We start from the raw sequence: 19440 nt of genomic DNA, 5'->3' as shown, positions 1-19440 counted from the left end.
TAAAGAAGTCGCACACAAATGTATGGAATGAATCATCAGTATACAAAGCAAGCACAGACCATCCACAGAGGCCACACTACTTCCAAATGAAGGGGTTTATTTGGGTCAAAAGTCTTTAATTCTATGTGAAATGAGCCCCTTACATGCCTCTCCCATCACTAATCATGAGCTAACTTGCATTGCAATCCAAAATGTCCTGATCTTACTTCTGCCTCATTAAGAAATGACAGTTAAATTGAAACGCCTCAAGCAGGACTTTTTATTAACATATGATGTGTAACGTTTGTGGTAGAAACAGATTTATTACATCAAAAACAAAATGTAATTTGATTTCCCAATCCTTAACAACCATCTAAATATAACATTAATCTCCAACACAACTAATAATAAAGACACACCCAACAGAAGCAGGCAACACCTCAGTTCTTGACTAACTGGTAAGTCTCATGATTTATGCAACAACAAATAATTATTAAAGGAGGACAAGGATGTCACTGAAGCTGGATCATTATCAACATTAATGTAAAGCATTTATAATAACGACCAATCTGATCAATAATACAGGAAACACCAAAGGAGTTGTGTGTTTGTCATTTAGTTTATTTTTGTACATTTTTAAAGACATTTTGTATTTTTTGTTGCAGTTTTCTGTTATTTTTGTGTAATATTTTAGTCATCTTATGTGTTTTTGGAGTCATTAGCTGTTATTTGTTGTTTTATGTGTTTTCTGGGTCATTTTGTGTAGATTTTTTCAAATTTTGTGTTTAAGGATTCGATTTTGTGTATTGTTTTGTATATTTTTTGAATGTTTTGTGCATTTTTGTAGTTATTTTCTGTATATTTATCTGTGTTTTTGTTGTAGTATTCTTAGTTTTTCTGTTACATTTGTTTAAAAGTCATCTAGTGTCTTTTATTTTCCATTATTTGTGGTTTTGTTATTTTGTGTATTTTTGGAGTCAATTTGTGTTTTGTTTTTTTTGTTTAAGGATGAATTTTTGTGTTTTTTTTTTATGTTTTTCTGTATTTCTTTTGTAACATTGTGTGTTTTCTTGGGGGGGGGGGGGGGGCGCACAACATTAATTATTATCTGAACACCCAGCCTTCTCTAACAAAAGACAAAATCTTTATTAATGTGTAAATACTGTATGTTGGTGTCATTTATTTCTGAAACTTACACAACATGAAATTGTCAATGGACAGTGATGGCTTTTGGAATTCAGTCATATTTAAGCACAAAAAACAACTTTCAGGACCAGACAGATATTTTTCTTTCTCACAATACTTGAAACGTTGAACTACAAAATAAATACAGCTGTTTTCAAAGGTGTGTGAAACCCCAACAGGGAACATTGTCTGATATTATAACAATAAATCAGAATGATCTCAAATAAATACATACATCAGTTATAAATAGAAAAATTGTAAAAGCTGTAAACTATTATTCTTCTCCATGCCATGTTTTGAAGCTGACAAATATAAACAGATGAATGATAGCATGGCTCACAATAAAGGATTTACACATGAGAAGGTGAAACTATCAAATTAAACAGTTCGTTTGATCACAACCTGTCAGGTATTTTTTCTTTAGCTCATTTTGTTTTTCGCTCTAACATGAGACGTCTGTATTTTTTGGCCAAATCCACACTGGTGCGTCCAGGCTGGAAAGGAAACATCCACAAAATGTTGTTCCAGGAGAAGCCGTAGGTTTTCACTCCTGACAGCAGATACTGCACCTCTGCATGGGTAAAGTCCTTCCTCCTCCTCCTCCTCTATACACACAGGAGTAAAACACATAAAAGCACTGAACTGGGTTTCATCACAGCTCCAGAATAATCCACCCCAAGAAAACCACACTGAAACATGGTTTCAAATCAGTGCAAACAAACAGTTTATCTTGACACTGATATGAAGGATTGATGGCACAGTATGTGTGAATTAAAGTTCCTTTTGTTTTTGAGAATGAAAATCTCAACTGTAAAGTCTTACAGAAGATGTGTCAAACTCAAAGTTGACAGAGAAAACATGAATGAACTAATTAAGATGTGGATATCTCAGTCTGTTTAAATACACAAATTCAATGAAAATAATTCAAACTGTTGAAAGAACTCTCAATTTATTCAAAAATCATAAATTGTTTTCTCAAATTATCCAGCAAAAGGACCCCAAATTAAATAAAATGAAGTCACAAAATCTAAGAAATCTAAAGTTAGATGCTGCAGGGACTGAAATCTGTCTCTTATTGCTTTTTTATTGTCTGTGCTTTACATACTTTACATACAGGTATCATTTATACAGTAAGTGGAAAAGCAAACTAATTAATGTTGGAATTGCTTGTTTTCCACCCGATAATCTGTGACACACTTGACTCAAACTGGTCCATATTTGGCCCCTGAACTAAACTGAGTTTAATACTGTTCCTGTACAACATTCTTCTAACTGGGAAACACGTAGCATATCAAGCACATGCTAATGCTAATCATCCTCCAAAACACAATGAAAATAATGGTTAGAAACCAGTTTAAAAACACTTTGAGCAAATCTGGATTAGAGGAACCTCTTACAGGTGAACTGGTGACGCCTCTCTTTGATTGGCTGAGATCAGAATGTCCACTGTTCACTTTCTTTCTTCTTTCTGCAAACATGGAAATGTGAAAACAATGAAGCTTCAGTTTTACTTTACAGCACATGGTGAATCTTTGGGCTTTACAAGTACTACTAAGAGACTCATTTTAGTCTACTAGTACTACTAGTGAGAGTTTGAGTGTACTAGTAAACAAATAATGGTTTTATTAGTAAAATATGGCAAGCTGTTTGAGCATACATTTGATATCAAACATAAGCTCTACTAGTGCTCAATGTTGGAGTACATCTATCTATATATATATATATATATATATATATATATATATATATATATATATATATATTTATTTATAAAGCAAGGAACCTCTGTCTGTGTGTGTGTGTTCCTCAAATATCTCTGCGAATCAGGCTCAGATTGGCCTGAGACTTTCAACATGGCTGCTGCTTGTTTCAAGGGTGTGCAAAGTTGGATTAGTTTGGACTGCAATGATACCGTTTATAAATTATTACATCAAATTGTCTTAAATGCAGCCTTGCAGAACAGCTCAATGTTGACAGGTAGTCAAGGTAACTCAGGATGTGTAATTCAGAATTAAATTTGCATTAGGAATTGAGTGTTTACAAGGTCAGTTTAAAGAGGATTTAACTTTTATTCTGAATTAAAGAGGAATTAAAGCTCCCATGTAAACCATCCATGAAAAATCTACTTAACCTCCCACTTTTCTATAGCAAGACATATTTCCTACAGGCACTTCACTAGTTTTACAATTTTAGGTTTACTAGTGCACGATTAGATTTTACTAGTGAAGTAAAAAGTGTCACTAGATAGCATCATATGCTAATAAGGGGGCGGGGGAAGCAAAATCAGGCTTGCCATTGACTTTAGAAAGTATTCTAACCAATCAAGGAGCTGGATTTGGTCATAATCTCTCCTACTTCATTTACATTAGGTCTACTAGTACTACTAGTGAATCTTTTGGCTTTACGAGTACTACTAGTAGACTAAAAATACTCTACTTGTCCTACTAGTGAAATATTTGAAGTGTACTAGTAGTACTAGTAAACAAAAAAGTTTTACTAGTAAAGGTTTTTGGCGCACTACTAGTAGACGTAAAATACATCAAATTCAAAGCTTTACTAAACTGCTAGTGACACAAAATTGTCCACTAGTAGATGATTTAGCTTTACTAGTAAAGTGTACTCATGCACTAGTAAACCAGAATTAAGCACTAGCAGAGATTAATAATGGTTGTTATCACTAATATCAGATTTATGCTCAAACTGCTTTCCATAGTAATTTTTAGCGCACTAGTAGAAGTTACTAGCTAAGCATGATAGTCTACTAATAACAATATACTTAATACTTGAAAATTATTAATGGTAAAAACTCAAAGCTTTACTAGTAGTACTGGTAATTGTCTATTAGTAGCTCATTTTACTCATAGTAGTGCTAGTAAACCCTAAAGATTCGCTAGTAGTCTTAATGGAAATAAAGTAGGAGGAATTAGAACCAAATCCAGCTCTCTGATTGGTTGGAATATTTTCAAAAGCCAATGGTAAACCCGGATTTGCTTTCCTCGCCCCCTTATTAGTAGGGTTGGGCACCGAGAACCGGTTTCAAATATGAACCAGTTCCGTACGTCCGGTTCCAGAACCATTAGGAAGATGTTTGCATTTTGATTCTTTTTTTCGATTCCTAAATGCCCACACTAGTTTGCTTCCACGACTTCCTCTGTTTGTTTCTACAGGGTTTGTAAAAGAAGCGTTCAGAACGCGACTGCAGTGTGTGTGTGTGTGGCTACGGTTTCAGTTTGGACCACGGAGCGGAATTCTCTGGTCTTTGGAGACAGCAGACGTGTTTTCGTTTGCTCCGATAACACGACCTTGGCTACAGCTGGCTACAGCTGAACAGCCTGAACAGCCTGAAAAACTGGGCCCAAGACTGAAGGAAAATGGTGAAAAAACCGCAGGGAGGCCCTTCAGAACCCAATTCGGGTTTGGAAGAGGTCAAGGAGATGATACGCGAGGGTCTACAAAACCTATCTGCCGAGATAAAGTCGTTGGAAAAGACGCTGGAAAACTCACTGGAAAGACTACAAAGCGAAACAAAGGTACTGAAAGAAAAGAATGAAAGAAATGCTGAAGAGATAAAATTGTTGAACGCGAGGGTTGAACAGCTGGAACAAAAGGAAAGAGAGAAAGATGTCATCATCACAGGCCTAAAGATAAAACCCAGGAGTGACGAAGAAACAAAATCGATTGAACAACAGGTCATTGACTTCCTGAAGTCGAAGGACATTGTCCTGAACCCTGACAACATCAACTCCTGCCATCTCCTGCCAAAGAGAAATGATACCAGAGCTGTAAAAATAACCTTCACGAATATAAAATTCAAAGGAGAAATACTCAAAAAAAGAAGGAAAGATTATGATGACTTGGTCAAAAAACTGCAGGATTTACATCCTGGAAGAAGAGGACGGAAAACCAGTTCTCATCAAAACGATGGACAACTTGGGAAAATACGAAGGATCCACCTAAACAACAACACTACTGATGGTAATCATGGATATGGACCCAGATCTATATAAACACTGGAAACAAAACACAAGTTGGATCTGATCCCATCATCAGACAGTGGAGGATACAACACTGCCAATGGAACTAACAACAGCTGGATTACCCTTGATGTAGAGACAAAACAAGGTGACATTGTGGATGAAAAGGGAAAAACCTTCCAAACACCTTCGAAAGAGGAACTATTCTTGAACTGGAGGAATGCTAACAACGTCTGGCAGGGAACAAGGCCAACACAAACAAAGATAGAGAGGACAACACTGACTACAGATGGACGTTCAGAAGAAATCAAGAATGTTTGACCAGAGAGACATGTAAACCCATGTAAATTTGCGATGGTAAAACAGGGGACGGGACCCGGATAAGCAAACTGCTTCTCTCGTCTCCTTTTTCGGCATGTACAAAAAAAGAAAAAAAAAAAAAAAAAAAAAGTGAATGTAACCATGTCGGAAATAAACTGAATAAATAAATAAATAAATAAATAAACAATCACCAGTAATAAATATTTGCTCCCTGGTAAAGACAGAAGCTCTAACAACAGGTAAAATGATAAACTGGTGATATTACAGCCTGTACATGCAGTATGGGGACGCATTTACTACGCCTCTGGGTCCTAGTGCCTGCTGCCCGGTGAAGCCTGTTCCGTTTACCGTGGTCTGTGTTTGTTTAATAAGTCTGTGTGCGTCTGTGTGAAAGTCTGCATGTTTATGCCTCCATTCATCCACTCTTTTCATTATATCCATGTCTTTTAAGGCTTTTATTATATAGTGTCGGCTGTAGTCCGGGCCGCCACCAGTTTGGATTATGTCGTCATCGCCGCAAGTTGCACATGCGCAGAATGACCCAAATAACTGTAAAAAGGTCTTATTTTAGTCTATTTTCTTTTTAAAGTGGTGTTTTTTTGTGTCTTTAGACTCCAATTACATTTATGTATATAATATATTCCCCACAATATAAACAGGTTCACAATATAATTATTTTTTATAGTTTCTGTTTCCACTGTATCCAGAATAATAATAATTCTCAACAAGAACTATTGATTAATTTGTCACATGACTGTTCCAGGGTTTGTGTTTGTTTTATTTAGTTTCACATCTACCTGTAGCTCTATGTTTTTTACACTGATGACAACTTGTTTGTAGTTTTATTTCAGAAAGTTTCACTTTTATAGATACAGCTGGAAACCTTTGTTAATAGAATATCCTAGTTACATTATAGCAACCAAATTAAACTATATCAACTAAGTGAATTAATAAAAATGGCCTGTGTAAAGGTTTTTTCTAAAAAATATCTTGTGAAATCTGTGACCTGTTGACCTTCACAACTCAAAGAATTGAAATCGAGAATCGTTTAGAACAGGAATCTAAATTGAGAATCGGAATCAGAATCGTTAAAATCCAAACGATGCCCAACCCTACTTATTAGCATATGATGCTAACTCTTAATTACTCTTTATTAGTACTATTAGTGACACAATAGTAAACCAAAGTTGAGTACATTTACTCTAAATGTGAGTAACTAGTAGGGTTTAACTATGGTTGATATCACATACGATAAATGAGTGTCAGACCTGGTTCTGTGAAAAAACCCTGGAACCAAACATAACAACCCTGGATCAATCTGACACTGAGAATGTTCATGTACATACCTTTAATTTAAATGTTCTCCTGCACTACTTATCAATGCTCTACTGCACTATTTTCCTTTTATTATTATTATTATTATATTTTATTATTATCTTTCTTTTCTATTATGTTCCTTCTTTTTATCTTTTTTTTTTTTTTTTTTTTAAACTATTATTATTATTATTATTATTATTATTATTATTATTATTATTATTATTATTATTATTATTATTATTATTATTATTATCTTGTTATTTTATCGAGTTTGCACATTCTAGTCTAACTACTGTTTATATTTATACTTATGTTTATACTTATTATCATCTTTTCTAGTTGATAGTTTATTATTGAATGTTTTCACTATTGGAGAGAGCACAGTTGACCGAGTCAAATTCCTCGTGTGTACAACATACACTTGGCGAATAAAGATGATTCTGATTCTGATTCTGATTAAATGTCTTTGCATAGATCTGTTTGTCTGGTGTTAAACTGTGTTTTTTGGTTATGAAACCTTCTACGTTGTAGAGTGACGATGCCCTGAAACATCTGCAGCTGTAGCGTAGCTCCGACCTGAGCTGTGAAAACTTTGGCTGCAGTTCAACATTCCTTTCTGCTCTTTAGTTTCACCGCTGCCAGGAACTCTCACCACAAACTCCCAGCATTCACACGCTCTACAGACATACCTAGATCTGACTTTACACAAGGATCTCCAAGGTGGCACGGCCTTTTTAAGGGAGTCAGACTCCGGCCTATGAAAGGAGGGATATGGTTAGATATAGGTAAGATGTAAAGAACTGATACACAGGTGTGTCGTCCCAAACCAATGCTCCCAGTGTCTGCTGTAGGCCTTCCTCTCAGTGGAGTTAAATTCAGAGCTGGAACACAAAAGGCCAATATTTCATCTTTTCATTTGTTTCCTACTGTAACACAACAGGAACAGGAAGGGCTAAGCTTAAGGTCACACATTGAGACTGTATTTGTGATGAGCTTTAGCTGTAACCCAGAACAGGTTTTTAAATCAGAGCTGAGAGCTGAAAGACGCCCGACTGGATTCACAAAGTCAGCAGCAGAGCTAAGCTACAACAACACGGGCGTGTCTGTCAGAGAACACCAACACTGTGTGTCTATATTGCAAAATATACCAGGATTAACTGTTCAATTATGATTCAGCAGTGACTGAGAGCATCATAATTCAATCCCATTTACTGCTTCTATGATTAAAAAAATGGCTGTCATTGTGCTGGCTTTTTAAGTTGAAACTTATTTATTTTCACCAGCATTTACAGTATATACAATGTATTTGTTTGTTTGTTTGTTTGTTTGTTAGTTAGTTACCAGAATTACATAAAGGAACTAAAGAGTTTTTGACAAGATTTTAATCAAAGATAGACTTTAAGCCACATGCGTCAAAATCAAGGCCCAGGGGCCAAATCCGGCCCTTTAGAGCATCTCATTCGGTCCGCAGGAAAAAGAAAGCAAAAATGACAGAGAAAACATGAATTATTGTGTAAATTAGCTAATAATATAGTTGTAGTTATCTCAAATACACTAACTCCACAATATTTTTAGGGGCTTATAGTTTTCCTTTGTTTATATCACATGAATGCAGTCATTTTTAATTGCAAACTGTGGAAAGAGCAAATCTTGCAATTTCTCACAAACAACTCCACAAAATTCCACAACATTTTGTTACAAAATCAATTATTTTTGAAGTGACTTGAACTGATATTGAAAACTAGGGCACGGTGATGTCAAAGTGGACGGTATATCCCTGCCTAAAATCTGTGGCCCCTTTTCGGCAATTTCATTAAAGTTGTTTTCTCATTTATTTGTGAGTCAAATATTGCGACAGTTGGTGGTAGCGAGTCATTGACACATACCAATATATGAATGGGGCCCATTACTCCGTATGCGCCAGGGTAATTCAACGTAGATTATGATTTTAGGTTCATTTGTTTTACTCGGTAGAACCGAGTCATTTGACATAATTTTCGGGAACGTTGTCCGTGCTATTTGACGCGGAGACGTGGCCTGGCTGTAGTTCTTCAGAACTTGTTTTAACATGCAACAGCACACCTACATGATCAGGATCAATGATCCAGATGTTTGCGCTCTTTGAGTGCCCTTGTTTGGTTTATTTTTCTGTATATAAATACATTTCTGTATTTTTGTTGTTATTTTGTGTTTTAGAATAATTTTTGCTCTTGGTTTGTTTATTTTGTGTTATTTGAGTGATTATTTGCATTTCTTTAATTGTTGTTCTTTTGTATGTTATGAATCATTTAATGTATTTTTGTTGTCATTTTGTGTTTAAGAGTCATTTTTGTTCTCACTTTGTTTATTTTCATGTTGTTTTTGTGTATATTTGTAATCGTCCTATGCTTTTTTTTTTTAGTCAATTTCTGCATTTTTGCTGTCCTTTGTCACAATTTCTTTGGAAATGTAGTGTATTTCTGCTGTTTTGTGTTTTTTTGGGTAATTTTGTGGATTTACTTGACATTGTAACAGAGTCAGAAAACAGTAACAAAATACAGTTCTGATAAATGATCTATTCCAGTTTTGTGAGCTCAAACCTCTCCCAGCGTTTTGGAAGGAGTGCTCCGTGAGTAGGCGGCTGTGACGAGTCCTGAAACGCTCGGTGGCCTCTCCCAGTATCCTGTGCATGTCACAGCTGTGCTGACACGAGCTCTGGAGTGACGTGAAAGTGCGACTGGTGATCTTCTCAAAGGGAAAAATGCAACCTGAAGACAGGAAGAGCCGAGAAATCAATCCAATGATAAACCTTTTTTGAAATCATTCATTGAACAATGATTTATGTTCTCATGTTTTTCTTCATTAAATCATGATCTCTTACCTGCACATCGGATATTTGGGAGCGACTGCCTCTCAGCTGGGATTCTTCCTATCTCAGAACAAAAACATATTACTTAACAACATCTTACAACGTACACATTTACCTAAAACAAACCAATTTTGTGCGGCCCCCAAAATAAATGCACAAAATGACTCCAAAACTACACAAACGACAACTAAAAGAATAAAAATTCTCCAAAAACACACAAAATGACAACAAAAATATACAAAACAACTACGAAAATACACAATATGAGAACAAATCTGTACACAAAATGACTATATTATGCCAAATGGCAACAAAAATGAATCCAAAATAAGATAAAATAAACAATACACAAAACGACAACAAAATGCAACAGAAATACCCAAAATGACTCCAATATATTTATTTTGTGTGCTAATGCTCAGATTGGTTGTTATTCTAAATACTGACATGAATGGTGATAATGTGGCCCTCAGATCAGAGACAATCACATGTTTGTGGCCCCTGCTATCTTTTACCTTTGGTTAAAGTTGACTTGTTCAGGTTTGTTCGCTCACAAAGAAACAGGGAATTAAACAACTCACTAAAAGGTGAACAAAAGAGACAGAAAATGAAGATTATTTGATTGTTTTTCTCTCTGTAAAGTGAAAAAGTAAGAACTAGCCTGTGTGCTGTGAGTAGTTCACTGTCTCCCTCTAGTGGCTGAGTGTGAGAAGACAGTAAAGCTCCAGTGCCTTTACAGGTTGAACATACCACACCTCCTCTACCCAGTTTGGTCATTTCACACTGAGGGCTCAAGCTGAATGTATTCATTTTCATCTCACTGATGTTATGAGAAGTGTCGCTGATATTTGTGTCGTCACCTGCTCGGAGGCGATTATTCATAAGAAAGGGCTTTTTGAACTCCTTTTGCTGCAGTGCTGAGGGATGAAAAGTCTGATGGTGACGTTGAGTTGATGTGGGTTGGTTTACGTCTTTTTCTTCCTCGTTCGATACATCCTGAAAACAACACACGTCACAGGTTTTGGGTCAGTAACACATGATGTGACCAATCCACCAGATATAAATAAAAACAATGTGTTGCCTGGTTTTTTAGCTCTTCCAATAGATTCATCTTGTGAAGCAACTCTCTAGCAGAAGTCTTGAAGATCTCCAGGTTTGTCGGGGGTTCCACACAGTTGTTCTCTTTCACGCTGCACTCCCCAAAACACATTGCTCCACAAACGAAACAGATAGATATGAATGAAGAACTCGCTTTTCACACAGAAATTGAAGGATATTCTTATGTTTATGTCCACACAACTCTGAGCTGTAAGTGTTTTATCAGTTGAAGAACTTTAGGAACTCTAATTTTTAGGTAACAAAAATAAATTTACAAGAATTTTTTAGTTTTTTTGTTTTTGTTTTGTATCATATAAAAACAAAGTGTAAACCTCATAGATCAATAAATCCAAGATCATTTTCTCGAAAAAAAAAAAAAAAAAAAAGATTGAAATTTCTGCACAAAGTTTTCATCTCCACCATAAACACTCATGGCATTGTTGGAAAAGTTTGGTGAATTGCATTGTGGGATTCGAGTCCCGTAGACCAGGGGTTCCCAACCTTGGGGTAAGGATCTCTTTTGGGGTTGTGAGACACTGGGAGGGGGTCGCCAGATGCCTTCAAAAATATATTTTCAACAATTTGCTCCCATTTTTGCTTATTTTTACCCTTTTTCTGCAACTACACCAAACTTGCCATTTTTTAACATATTTTCATCACTTTGTCTTGGCATGTTTTTGCTCCTTTTAATGCATTTTTGCTACATTGCTCCCATTTCTGCCACTTCTCCATCAAGTTTCAATGCCTTTTCTGCACGTTTTTTTCCACTTTCAAGACATTTTTTGGCACTTGTAAATCTTTTCCAGCATTGTTCCACCTAAAGTCACATGTTGACCCATTATTGTCACTTTGAACCTTTTTCACCAAATTTTATGCTTATTTTTTGCCAATTTAACCACATTCATGATTTTTCATGCCCATTATTTGCCAGTTTAAACTAATTGCTCCTACTTTTTAAATTACATTAGCCACTTTAAAGCCAATATTAATACTTTGAACCTATTTTACGACATTTTCAGTCATTTTTGGCCACTCTAATTTGCAAATTTTAACCAATTTCTGTAGTTTTTCAAATCCCGTTTCCACCACTTTTGGTCACTTTTGATCCATTTTATTTCTGATTAAAACAAGGATTTACATCTTTAAGATGACTATATACTAAGGCCCAAATAATAATAAAGTTCCTGGATAACAGTGGATATTATTCAGATAAATAAATAAATGTGGTTATCACAATTTCATAGAAATTCATAAAGTCATTTTACTGACTTTATGGATGGACCCCAAAAATCTCTCCCCTTTACTCCCCCTTATAGATGGTCCTGTCTACACATGACTGTTCTTCAATGTTCATGTCTGTGTTCAACTCAGGATGTATATTTTGGGGTTCAAACATAAATATTTAAATCCGGCCAAAATTGCATGAAGTTGATAACGGGGAATACTGGGAAAAAAAATGGAAACAAAAATGAACTCAGTTTTCCTTTTCTGGAGAAGAAACACGAGAGATCACAGTATTGAGGCCGACACTGTGTTTTAGTCTCCTGCAGCTTTAAACAATATCATCAATGACACTTTATGTGAACCTGTTGTGACTTACTGGCCTGTTTGCAGGTCTGCAGGATGAAGGTCGTTGCCTTTTTTATCTCCTCATCCGTGTCTTCAGTGAGTAATGTGATGACGAGTGGCAGACCTCCACACTGCACCAGCTGGGCCTGGTGCTCCTCTGACGACACAAACGCACACCATCAATGAGAAACTCCTGTTCTCACCTCAGATCTTTGAATAAATGAAGTGTACAGGATAGAGTAATATATGAGCAGGATAGGATGCTCTACCAGAGGCCTCAGTGAAGTGTCCGAGGCTGAGCAGAACAGACAGCCGGTCCTCTGGGTCCAGATGTGGGCTAGCCAGTAAAGAAAGGAGGTGGAACACCACGTTGTATTGAGCCAGGCCTGAAGCTAGAGTGGCTGTAAGGAAACACAAAGTTAGTTTAAACTAGGAAAGTCTGCTTGGTGTTTGAATAAAATAAAAGGTTTAGGATGAGTCCAGCACTCACGTTTGTCTGTGATACAAGCTGACAAAGTCTTGGAGAGGATGACTGACAGCTGGTACGACAGCAGGCTTGTATGCGCACAGGATGCAACTCGAACCAATGTGAGGGTGAGTGTTTTCAAGGCACCACAAACAGAAAAGCTCTCCTGGACGAAGGCTGCAGAAAACAGGTTAACAATGAGTGATTAATTAACCAGTGAATGTTTCAGCAACTTGGAAACATGAGTTCAGGTCGTCTAACTCACAGTTGTTGGAAACGGTCATTGCTATAAAAGAACAAATGGCCTGAAGCATTTCAGTGTGAGGCAGTTCAATCTGCTGAAGCCATGTTTTTAGGATAGGAAAGACCACCACACAAATACGCTGACCCTCCTCTGCACCAGAAAAAAAAACATGCAACGAAACAAGCAGGAGGTGGAACAGTTCATTAGGAAGCAGCCCTAGATCTAATTTTGTGAGGCCCATAAAATACCAGCACAAAATGACTCCAAAGCTACACAAAGTGACAACAAGAACACACAACTAAAGTAATCTTAATTACACAAGACGACTCCAATAACACATAAAATGAAAAATACACAAAATGACTTAAAATAAAGACAGAACTGTAACAAAAACACTCAAAATGACTTCAAAAACATAAAATGAACGAAAAATAACAAAAAATTAACAAAATGACTCAAAAAGACAACACAAATGGAAAATAAACAAACAAAATGACTTAAAATATACACAAAACTGCAACAACTGCAAAAACACATAAAATGAAAGAAAAATAAACAAAATGACTAAAAACACACAAAAAAGTAAGATAAGCGCACAAAATGACTCCAAAAAACACATAACACAAAAGAAAAATAAACAAATTAACAAAATGACTGCAAAACTGTAATACAAATTCACAAAACAACCAGAAAAACATACAAAATGACTCCAAAAACTCATAAAATGAAATAAAAATAAACAAAAATACACAGAATGACTCAAAAACACACAAAACTGCAACAAGAACACACACAAAACAGCAAAAAACTAACACAAAATGAATAAAAATGACAAAATATATACTCAAACAAGGGAAAGATTTGCAAAACAACAACAACAAAAGCAAGACCAACCTTCCTGGGTTAATGCTCAGATTGGTCATTATTCTAAATGCTTGACACATCATTTCTAAAAATCAAATTTTTGTGACCCATCACAGCTATATAATCATAACAGAACATGAACTATACAACCATAGTACCATTCTGAGGGTTGTTGACACATCCACAGAGAGCACTGGAAACTGAAGTCCAAAGCTGATAGGTGGCTGTGGCATTGGGGGCTGTTGAAATAGAGTCTGAAGATAAAGGGAAAGAGCTCCTGCAAAGAGTTATACACATGATAGTATAAGTGTTCCCTTTATTTTCCATTGAAGAATGAGCTAAAATCAATAAATACATTTTCATTTCTTAATAATTACAGTATATGTAGTGTATATAAACAACAACTCTACAAGGTTCAGTTTTGGGACCAATACTCTTTACATTATATACAGTATGCTTCCACTAGGTAACATTATCAGAGAACATAAATATGTTTCCTCTGCGGATGATACACAGCTTAATTTGTCAATTACATCAGATGAAATTCATCAGTTATTAAAACTCCAGACTTGTCTTACAGACATCACATCCTGGATGAACCGTAACTTTCTCCTTCTCAACCAGGATAAAACCAAAGTGATTTTATTTTGTCCAAAACACCTTAGAGATAAATTATCAGAGTAAATAGTGTCTCTAAATGTGCATTACTCTGTCACCCAGCACCACAGTAAAAAACTTAGGCGTTATCTTTGATACTGACTTATCCTTTGATTCACATATTAAATAAATCTCAATGACAGTCCTCTTCCATTTCCATAATATCGCTAAAATCAGGAATATATTGGCCCAGATGCTGAAAAACTAATCCATGCATTTGTTACATCTAGACTAGATTATTGTAACTCCCTACTGTCAGGATGTCCTAGTAACTCACTAAAAAGTCTCCAGTTAATTCAGAATACTGCAGCTAGAATACTAACAGGTACTAACAGGAGAGAGCATATTTATCCAGTATTGGCTTCCTGTAAAATCTAGAATAGAGTTTAAAATCCTCCTGTTAACATACAAAGCTCTACATGATGAAGCTCCTGTATATCTTAGAGAGCTGTTATGGCCCTATCGTCCGGACAGATCACTCCGTCTGCTCAATCTGCTGGTCTTCTGGAAGTTCCTAACGTATCTAGAAGTAGAACAGGAGGCAGAACAGTCAGCTACCAGGCTCCTCGCCTATGGAACCAGCTCTCAGTCTCAGTACGGGAGGCTGCTACTCTCTCCACCTTTAAAAATAAACTCAAAACCTACTTGTTTGCTAAAGCGTATATCATATAATAGCAATAATTTAAAATGGACATGGTCTCGTCTGTAATGGTCACAATGACAAACCAATACGTGCGCCCAGTACAAGACAAAGTCTCGTCTGTAGTGGTAGCATTTCAGACCATGGCAGACGCCGCAAGACGTTTGACGTTAACCTAACCACTAGGAGGACTTGCTAATAGTGTAACATGTTTTTCTGCAGTCAGTGCCTTTTCCTCGCCCTTCTCCTTCTTTTCTGTTTCAGGTGTCATGAAGCTGATGATGACAGTTTCTGATCTGTGGTTCACGGGTCAACTAGTCTGGGACATTCTGATGTTCTATCTCTCCATCCTGTTCTGTTCTCCTCCTTCTGTCCACTAACCCCAACCAGTCGAGGCAGATGGCTGCCACCTCTGAAACTGGTACTGCTAGAGATTTCTTCCTGTTGAAAGGGAGTTTGTTCTTCCCACTGTCGCTAAATGCTTGTTCATGTGGATCGTGTTGGGTTCTTTCTTTCTTACAATGAACTTTATATTTTGTTAAGTGCATTGAGATAACTTTGTTGTAATTTGCACTATATAAATAAAGTTGAATTGAATTGAATAAATATCAAATTACTCAGTATTTGACATCTGAGAAAAAATTTATTTGACACCCCTGCCATAAAGGGCTGAGATTTGGACCGCGGGCCTTGAGTTTGACACACAAGCTGTACAGCATTGATAAGTACCTGAAGAGATCCAGTAGAATGTCCAGGCAGCCAGTGGTTTGGGCTAACGTCTGCCCTGATTCTGCCATAGCACATAGACATATGAGTGAAAAAGATCAATTCTGTAGCTCACATTTAATCAGGAATCAATGGTTTAATTTTACATTTTAAACTCTAAGCTATTAGCTTACTGTTGTTAGCTACCAACACGAACAAAAGGTAGACAGACACTCTTTTCTGTGTCAGAGGAATGTTGTCTTTGAGTATCCAGTCAGCAAGGGATGCAAACGTTTCCTTTCGGCACAGTGAATTCTTGCAATAAACTACAGGAAAAGAAATACATCAGCTTATTCTCTGTGTGCAGTTTAATCCCCTCACATAAATCCAATTAAGATATCGTTCAAGTTTGCATGTACAAGCAAATCATTGGCTGCGTGCGAATAGTCCCTCCTTTTTCCTTTCCTATCCACTTTTCCTTAACCCCGTGGATGACATCATGGAAAGGTGTCAGTAGAGGAGTAAGGAAAAGGACATCACGTTTGTTTTGACAATCAGACTCACTTCCACTAGGTGACGTAATAATCTGACGGCCACGAAGGTTAGTGACGTCTGCCGTGGTGAAAAAACTACAAATTTCTGAAAATGGACTAAAAGCACATTTATAACATTTTTTGCTGATATAATCTGAAAAATTATAAGGTTTGAATGTAAATCAAAGGAAAAGAGGTTACCAGGCTACAAGGAACAAAAGTGACTAAAAGAATGTCACATTGAGAATAGTTGCTCACACTTCCACTCAGAAATATGAAATATGTTGAATAACACATAATGTGGCCAAACAATATCTCTGATCCCTTTTTCTTGAACCACAGTGTCTGTTTTATGTCAGTTATTATCTGATAATATGTCTGCATATCATCATAATATATGGTTTTAGATTATTTATTTGAAGTTCCTCAAGACATATTATTGAACTGGTACCTTACATGATCTCCGTTACTTATCGTGAGTTTCCATGATCACTCGGGTGTGCGTTTCCCTTTAAATGTTGTCGAAGCAAAGAATTGTGGGTCAGCATTATCTTGTCTCCTTTGGTAAAGGATGTATCAGTGTTTCCTTTTTTCTTGAACTCAGACTCTCTCTATCATGGCCACCACTTAAACACTTCCAGGAGTGAAGGAACAGTGGATAGGAAAGGAGATAGGAGGAAATATTCGGACGCAGCCATTAATTCATTAGGATGCAGCCCTCCGTCCTAGGGCTGCACGGTTTTTACTAAAAACCTGAGATTTTTCGGAACAATATTGCGATTGCGATTCGATTTGCGATTTTCATATTTGATACATTTAAATGCAGAAACTGCTAAAATGATGAGTGAAGATAGTCATGTTAATTGTAGACTGTTCACATTCTTGCTCAAATTGCACCACATTAGAACCAAAAACATGAATCTACTTTCAAAATATTTGGTTTTATGTGGACAGAGCCCTCTGTCTAAACACTTGAGGATCTGCTTTATAGAAGCTCAGACCTTTTATGTGTTCCAGCTGAATCTTATATCGCAAGGCTCCGCCATTCTGATTGGTGAACATCACTCAAACGCCAGAGACAGAAGAAAAAGACCTCAGCCTCTTGAGGCTACGTTATTGCAGTAGTCAAAACCTCGACTGCGATTTGATATTGATAAAGCTTGTCGCCCTACGTCAAATAATCTAAATTACTCCAAAAATACACAAAATGGCTAAAAGAAACACACACAAAACTGCAACAAAAAACACACTAAACAGCAAAAAAATAAACAATGTGATACCTAGAACACATTCATGAAAACTTGTGAACGTGAGCAGAGATTTATAATTTAGTACAATCGAGATACATGTTTACCATTTGCTTCTGCAAGCGTTCCAAGAGTGAAAAGTGCCGTCTCTTTGACCTCAGAATGGACAACAGTGGATTTGGAGAGGTTAAACAAAAACACCACACCTCCCATTTCTCGGAGCAGGTCCACATTGTCTTCTGTAAAGTTAAAAACCATGCATTATTATAATTATAATATTAATAATAATTAACATCTATGAATGCAGTAGCTCTCAACCTTTTCAGTCCGCGACCCCCAAAATAAAGGTGCCAGAATGTGGGGACGTGTAGGGGCCCATCCATTACGTTAGCAAAATGATAGTCCATTGTTCTATGAATCTGTGATAACCACATTTATTTATTGATTTGAATAATATCCACTGTTATCCAGGAAGGGGGGGGGTTAATGTAATTTAAAAAGCAGGAACAATTAGTTCAAACTGGCAAATAATGGGCATGACAAATCGTGAATGTGGTTAAATTGGAAAAAATAAGCAATGAATATGGTGAAAAGAGGGTAAAAGTGACAATAATATGTGACAATAGGTGGAAAAGTTCAGAAAATAATATACTTAGTTTGTTGAAGGCATCTGGCGACCCCCTCCCAGTGTCTTGCGACCCCAAATAGGGTCCTGACCCCAAGGTTAAGAACCCCTGTATTAATGAGAATACAAATATTTCCAACAAATATTTGGTACATGTTCCTCACCTCTGTTCTCACAGATTGAGTTAATGGTGAGAAGAGCTTGTTTCTGTAACTCAGGACTTTTCATCTGAAACTTTAAACACTCCAGCAGCATACACAGATCTGTTTTGGTGGCTGAAAAGAAAATATGTATATGTCAGCAACAGAAATTACAGCTATGGATAAAAAATGTGCATTTAAGTCTTACTGTTGCGACTGTTGCGGCGAATTTCTGTTTTATCCATTCTCCTCATTAACCGACAGCTTTAAAGTGACTAACAAGTATCACAAATAACTAGGAGACTTTGTGTTACGAGAATGTAGTCTCTTTTGGACCACATGACCAATGTTTGGTTTTATTCATTTTTATTTTTTTTTACCGTCATAAAGAAAGATATTATTACTAATAAACTATCGCAAACTGTATCTATTCCAGTCAAAATACAGTACAATTTAAAGGTGTTTCTTTTATACAGCTATTGACCCTCGCCTGTACTTAGGAAAAGGTACAAAAAAGAAACTAATAAAAATACTTAGCATATACAAAGCTAGCTCGAGAGAGCGTGTCCACCGGAAGTCAAAATTACTGAGGATTTCTCGTTGCCATAGAAACCAGGCCGGCCCACTTGTACAGGACAGAAATGATAAATAAAAAAATACATCTAACTGACGCTAGATTACTTGATTAATAACTAAATAATAAATAAATGAATGAATAAATGAATAAATTATTTAATAGATAAACACAACTGATACAACTTGATTAATAACAAAACTATTTATATTCGCAAATATTATTTAAGTGTTAAATAGTTAAGATTACCGCTTGCATGTACTTTTAAAAAGGTACTGATTATATATTTTAATAAAAAAAAAAAATAAGACGAACACGAGATTACTCGATTAAAAACGAAACAATTTAGTATTGCAAACCGTGTCAAGCTAAAATATTATTCACGATTTTTTTTACAGATAAGATTACCTCTCGTATGTACTTCCTGAAGGTACTGAAGAAAAAAAAGTTAGCA

The 19440-nt window shown here is 36.2% G+C and overlaps 1 protein-coding gene across 6 annotated transcripts; it reads right to left on the bottom strand.

Moving 5' to 3' along the window:
* Nucleotides 1-1052: 1052 nt before the first annotated feature.
* terb1 (telomere repeat binding bouquet formation protein 1) lies at nucleotides 1053-19426 on the bottom strand. 6 transcript variants are annotated; one of them, XM_028449391.1, is made up of 18 exons: nucleotides 18621-19369; nucleotides 18437-18547; nucleotides 17755-17886; nucleotides 16062-16193; nucleotides 15892-15952; nucleotides 14024-14142; nucleotides 13023-13151; nucleotides 12782-12934; nucleotides 12561-12692; nucleotides 12323-12448; nucleotides 10706-10836; nucleotides 10140-10620; nucleotides 9637-9684; nucleotides 9356-9523; nucleotides 7604-7657; nucleotides 7466-7531; nucleotides 2562-2632; nucleotides 1053-1769 (listed from the first exon to the last, which is right to left on the bottom strand). In XM_028449391.1, exons 1-18 carry the CDS (start codon nucleotides 18664-18666, stop codon nucleotides 1590-1592), a joined length of 2340 nt encoding a protein of 779 aa, XP_028305192.1. In that variant the 5' UTR covers nucleotides 18667-19369; the 3' UTR covers nucleotides 1053-1589. The 6 variants fall into 6 exon arrangements, with proteins under 6 accessions (XP_028305192.1, XP_028305193.1, XP_028305191.1 ...); XM_028449392.1 differs by having other exon boundaries at nucleotides 7466-7657; nucleotides 10140-10204; nucleotides 10286-10620; XM_028449390.1 differs by lacking the exon at nucleotides 18621-19369 and adding an exon at nucleotides 19395-19426 and having other exon boundaries at nucleotides 7466-7657.
* Between the last annotated feature and the right edge of the window lie 14 nt (nucleotides 19427-19440).

Source organism: Gouania willdenowi, chromosome 6, assembly GCF_900634775.1.
Source record: "Gouania willdenowi chromosome 6, fGouWil2.1, whole genome shotgun sequence".
Taxonomy (NCBI): domain Eukaryota; kingdom Metazoa; phylum Chordata; class Actinopteri; order Blenniiformes; family Gobiesocidae; genus Gouania; species Gouania willdenowi.
This window is presented reverse-complemented; position numbering and strand designations above follow the sequence as displayed.

Bases quoted from the DNA above. Each gene is read 5' to 3' on its own strand.
- terb1 (XM_028449389.1), bottom strand. From the start codon at position 18,666: ATGAGGAGAATGGATAAAACAGAAATTCGCCGCAACAGTCGCAACA. The intron at 10,837-12,322 runs GTAAGTCACAAC...TCGTTTGTGGAG, and splicing joins GCAGACCTGCAAACAGGCCA to CAATGTGTTTTGGGGAGTGC. The intron at 2,633-7,465 runs GTATGTCTGTAG...CCATGTTTGCAG, and splicing joins TTGTGTAAAGTCAGATCTAG to AAAGAAGAAAGAAAGTGAAC.